Genomic DNA, 4,785 nt, shown 5'->3' on the forward strand with positions numbered 1-4,785 from the left:
AACGAGACCTGGCCTGAGGGGGGGGATGCGCAGAATCCTACCTGCTATCGCTGGCGGCAGCTCCCGTGCCGACAGCACGTCCTGCACGACATATCGCCCCACGCCGCCGCCCCGCAGCAGGTCGTCGGCCGCCAGAGGCAGCTGGAAGTCGCACACCGCCGCCATGATGGCTGCCAGCCTGCTCCGAACTGCCCGCGCGGGCAGCACTCGCCCCGCCCCTCGGGCCGTCTCGGCCTATCAGCGCCCGGCAAAGAGGCCGCCCTCCGGGCTCTCGCCCAATCGCCGCCTGCCTTCCCCGCACCGGCCGTTAGCGCCAGGGTCGCCGCCATGTTGGCGCTGGTGAGGGCGGCGGGGCGGGCCCTGGCGGGCCGGGCCCTGCCCGAGGCCTCGCGGGGCATCAGCGGCGGCTGCGGGGGGCGGCCGGGGCCTGCCCGGCCCGGGTGCGGGCCCTCCCTGCCCCTCTCCTCCCCTCTGGCCGGGCTCTCCCGGAGCTTCCGCGTGAGGGAGCCGCCGAAGCCGCAGCAGGTGGACCGGTGGACGGAGAAGCGGGCCTTGTTCGGGGTCTACGACAACGTGGGCATCCTGGGTAAGCGCCCCCGGCCCAGCGAGGGGACGGGACCCCCCTGGGGACCCCTCCGGGGGTCGGAGCCGGCCGCCTTGGAGTCCCACCTCACCCCGTGTCCTCCTTCTCGTCACAGGCGGCTTCCAGATGCACCCCAAGGACCTCATCGTGGGGCCCAAGTGGCTGCGGGGCTGGCGGGGGAACGAGCTGCAGAGGTGCCTGCGCAAGAAGAAGATGGTGGGGGACCGGATGTTCGTGGACGACTACCACAAGCTCAACAAGAGGATCCGCTTCTTGTACCGCCGCTTCAATCGCAGCGGCAAGCACCGCTAGGAGGGACCTGGGGTTTGGCTTGCAGAGCGTGCTTTTGCGGCGTCATGGTGTGAATAAATACAGAGTTCCTACAGTTGGTTCCCCAGTGCTTCCTGCAACCTTCACTGTGTATTTCTGGCCCAGTCCCAAGTTCGTGCTGCTGCATCAGGCCAGAGCTCTTTGCAGGTTCAGCCCCCGACAACCATCTCTGGCACGCTTCTTGTAGTTCCAGCCTGCATCTCTTAACTTTTATTTGAGAGCGTGGTGGTTTGACTCGGGTGGGCGGCCAAGCTCCACCACAACCGCTCTCTCACTCCCCCTCCTCAAAGAGAAACAGGGAGAAAATACGATGAAAGGGGCTCAAGGGTTGAGATAAGGATGAGGGGATCGCACAGTAATTATCGTGATGGGCAAAACAGACTCAGCATAGGGAGACAGTAAGATTTATTGCTTATTACTAACGAGCTAGAAAAGCGAGAAACAAAGGAAAGAAACTAAAAGCACCTTCCCCCCATCCACCCTCTTCCACCTCCTCCCCCCAAGCGGTTCAGGGGAATGGGGGTTATGGTCGGTCTATAGCACTTTTTCGCTGCCACTCCTTCTCAGTCACTCTCATCCCCTGTGCTGTGGGGTCCCTCCCACGGGATGCAGTCCTTGCTGAACTGATCCGGCGTGGGCTTCCCACAGGCAGCAGTTCTTCAAGAACTGCTCCAGATATGGGTCCGTACCACAGGGTCCGTCCCTTGGGAGCAAACTGCTCCAACCTGGGTCCCCCACGGGCAGCAGCTCCTGCCAGGTCACCTGCTCCTGCATGGGCTCCTCTCCACGGGCTGCAGCTCTGGCCCAGAATTTGCTCCAGCAGGGGTCTTCCACAGGCCACAGTCTCCGTCGGTGCAGGTCCACCTGCTCCACCGTGGTCTCCTCCATGGGCTGCAGCGTGGAACCCTGCTCCACCGTGGTACTCCATGGGCTGCAGGGGGACATCCTGCTTCACCATGGTCCTCACCACAGGCCGCAGGGGACTTCTGCTGCAGCGCCTGGAGCACCTCTCCCCCTCCTTCTTCACTGACTTTGGAGCCTGCAAGGCTGTTCCTCACTCCTCTCACTCTCCCAGCTGCTGTGTGGCACAGCGTTTTTTTTCCCTGTCTTAAATCTGCTCTCACAGAGGCACAAACAGCATCACTTACTGGTTCAGCTCTGGTCAGCAGTGGGGCCCTTACCTAACATGGGGCAGCTTCAAGATCCTTCTCACAGAAGCCACCCCTATGGCCCCCTGCTACCAAAACCTTGCCATGTAAACCCACTACAGAGAGTCCACTTTTTGGCCAGGCTTCTAGCCTCCTTTCAGTCTTTGTGAGGTCCAGGTTCTCACACCCAGCAAATTCAGTATGCTCCATCTTAGATTTTTCGTCATAGCCAAATTATCACGTTAATAAGTGTGCCTCCCAGTACCTCTTCATGCTTACTGCTTGCCCCCTGTCCTCCACGTAACCATGGTTAATGCTAAGTCTGAGTGATCCAATTGTTAGTTGAAATACATCAAAACATGTTTTTAGAATAGGACTTGTTGCTGTTTCACACTTAGGACAACGCCATACTAGTGACCCTGAGCAAATAGCTTTTCATTTAGCAATTTAGGCGCTTAGCTAGTTTAAAAAAACTCCCAGTTTCTAATTTTCCATGACTGTTACTGGTTTCTTAAGAAGCTATAGAGAATCAAAGCTGGGATCTCTCAAGTCCAGCGTCCTGTTTCTCGTGAAGTCTACTGTTAATGCGTTGCAGAAAAAAATAAGCTGGAATAACCTGGAAGATGAGCATGCCTCTGCCCGAGTTGTAGCTTGGTTCTTAGGTAATTGGGAAGATATCTGCTGCTGATGTATCCTGTTACAGAGTGACATTGCTCTGTCTTTAAAAGCATTTGGTTGGAAGCGGCAGGGAGTGAAAACAGGTTTGGGTCTGTGCCTTAGGAAGATGAAGCCAAATTCTCTGTTCAAGCAGCTGCAAAGTTTGCATTCTCAGGAGCAGGGTAGTAGACCTGTGGGATCGTTACCAAAGGTGTTGAGAATTCAGAAAATTTGCAGATTCAAGTGGAGACTGAGCAAGCACCTAGAAGTGCTTCTGGGGGTTATTACATGTGTAAAGCACAGGTGTAACAAATCCTTGTCTAAAAATGCCAGAAACCGAAGGAGTATCAGAGGAAAGTATCCGGTTCCCTTTGCCAGCTCTTAGTCTCCACGTACCAGCTCTGTTTGCCCTGGGTCTCAAGAGGAATGTGTACCAACTGAACCAAACCAGTAATCCAGCAAGCTCTGCCTTCTGTTCACAAGGATTATTGGAACAGTCCTCAAGTGACAGTGGGAGTGGGAAGGTTGTCAAGCTACCGAAGTTTTTTTCCCCACTTGTCCCTTTGCAACTTGTCTGAAGGCAGAGTTTAAAACCCCTCAGTTCTGCCAAGGCTAGAGCTGGGCTGTTCTCTCGTGCTCAGTAGTCCAATCAGCAGATCAACTATCTGTAGTCACAGCCCTGTTTTAAGTCCCCATATTCCTTGTCTTTTGAATTGTCATGTCTTTTTGCCACAGTCATTTGTATTCTAGGTTCGAACACGCTGTCTCCTGTACCTACTAATCTTCCAGGTTTCTCGTTAAAAGCTCTAAATTATGGCCTGCATCACTGTAAGGCTAACCCAAACCCTAACATTAACCCTAACGCCAACGCTAACCCTAAACTTAAACCTTAACCCTAATGCTAACCCTTATCATAACCCTAACCCTAATGTTAACCCCAACCCTAACCCTAAATCCTAACCCTAAACCTTAAACTAAACCTAATATTAAGCATAAACCCTAACCCTAAACCATAATGCTAACCGTAACCCTAGCCTAAACCTAAACCTACCCCTAACACTAAACCCTAAACAAAACCTGACCCTAACACTAACCTAACGCTAACCCTAACCCCAACCCTAAACCAAATACTAACCCTAATGCTAACCATAACCATAACCATAACTGTAACCCTAAACCTAACCCAAAACTTAATGCTAACCCTAACACTAACCCTAACACTAACCCTAACCCTAATGCAAACCCTATTTCTAACCCTTACCCTAAACCTAACCCTAACCCCAAACCCTAACCCTCACTGTAACCCTTTCCCTAAGACTAACCCTATCCCTAACTCAAATACTAGCCCTAACCTCAAACCTAACCCTAACGCTAACTCTAACCCTAACCCTAGCACTAAACATAACACCAACTGTATCTGTAACCCTAACCCTGACTCTAACCCAAAATCTTAACCCTAACCCTAACCCAAAACTTAACGCTAACCGTAACCCCAACCCTAACCCCAACCCTAACCCTAATGCTAACCGTAACCATACCTCTAATTCTACCCCTACCCCTAACGCCAAACACAACCCTAACCCTAACGCTAACCCTAAACCCCAGCCGCAGCCCCCGACACCCCGGGCCGTCCGCTCCGGCGGGCGCTGATTGGCTGCGGCGGAGGCACGCGGCTGCTATAAAAGCGGCCGCGCGGCCCTTACTGCCTCAGTGCGGCGCCGGGCGCGGTGTGGTATGGAGCTTCTCGATGGCGCCGTGCCCGGGGGTCCTGCCGCTCTCTGGCCAGCCTATGTGAGTGCCCGCGGCAGGGCAGGGGTCCGGACGCCCTCAGGGTGCCGGGGGATAGTGGGCGGCCGAGCACGGAGCCGGTGGCGGCGACCCGAGCCGGCCGGGTGGCGCATTGCAGCAGCCGGGGGCGTCCCGGTAGCTGGGGTGGGGTCTCCCCTTCGCATGCCGGGGCTCTGACCGCGTTTTGTCTCTTGCCTTCCTCCCCCAAGGTCTGACCCAGTTCAGCAGCCGGCCCCTGATGGGGGTCCCCCTGATGGGGGTCCCCCTGATGGGGGTCCC

General features: G+C 55.2%; 3 protein-coding genes across 4 annotated transcripts in view; 2 read left to right on the forward strand and 1 right to left on the reverse strand.

Moving 5' to 3' along the window:
* NCAPD2 (non-SMC condensin I complex subunit D2) overlaps positions 1 to 237 on the reverse strand; it is a 21,935-nt gene extending 21,698 nt beyond the window's left edge. Inside the window, exon 1 of the mRNA XM_035314154.1 lies at positions 42 to 237. Coding sequence (XP_035170045.1) covers positions 42 to 165 — 124 coding nt within the window. The 5' untranslated portion in view covers positions 166 to 237. The remainder of the gene's footprint in view (positions 1 to 41) is intronic.
* Positions 238 to 311: 74 nt separating this feature from the next.
* Positions 312 to 968, forward strand: MRPL51 (mitochondrial ribosomal protein L51). The gene is made up of 2 exons (XM_035314213.1): positions 312 to 586; positions 699 to 968. The coding sequence occupies exons 1-2, from the start codon at positions 328 to 330 to the stop codon at positions 893 to 895; spliced, it is 456 nt and encodes a 151-aa protein (XP_035170104.1). The 5' UTR covers positions 312 to 327; the 3' UTR covers positions 896 to 968.
* Positions 969 to 4,713: 3,745 nt separating this feature from the next.
* Positions 4,714 to 4,785, forward strand: part of VAMP1 (vesicle associated membrane protein 1) — a 3,929-nt gene continuing 3,857 nt past the window's right edge. For both annotated transcript variants that reach the window (XM_035314252.1, XM_035314246.1), the window contains exon 1: positions 4,714 to 4,753. In XM_035314252.1, the coding sequence (XP_035170143.1) occupies positions 4,745 to 4,753 (9 nt within the window). In that variant the 5' untranslated portion in view covers positions 4,714 to 4,744. The remainder of the gene's footprint in view (positions 4,754 to 4,785) is intronic.

This window comes from Oxyura jamaicensis, chromosome 1 (genome assembly GCF_011077185.1).
Source record: "Oxyura jamaicensis isolate SHBP4307 breed ruddy duck chromosome 1, BPBGC_Ojam_1.0, whole genome shotgun sequence".
NCBI classification, from domain to species: Eukaryota; Metazoa; Chordata; class Aves; order Anseriformes; family Anatidae; genus Oxyura; species Oxyura jamaicensis.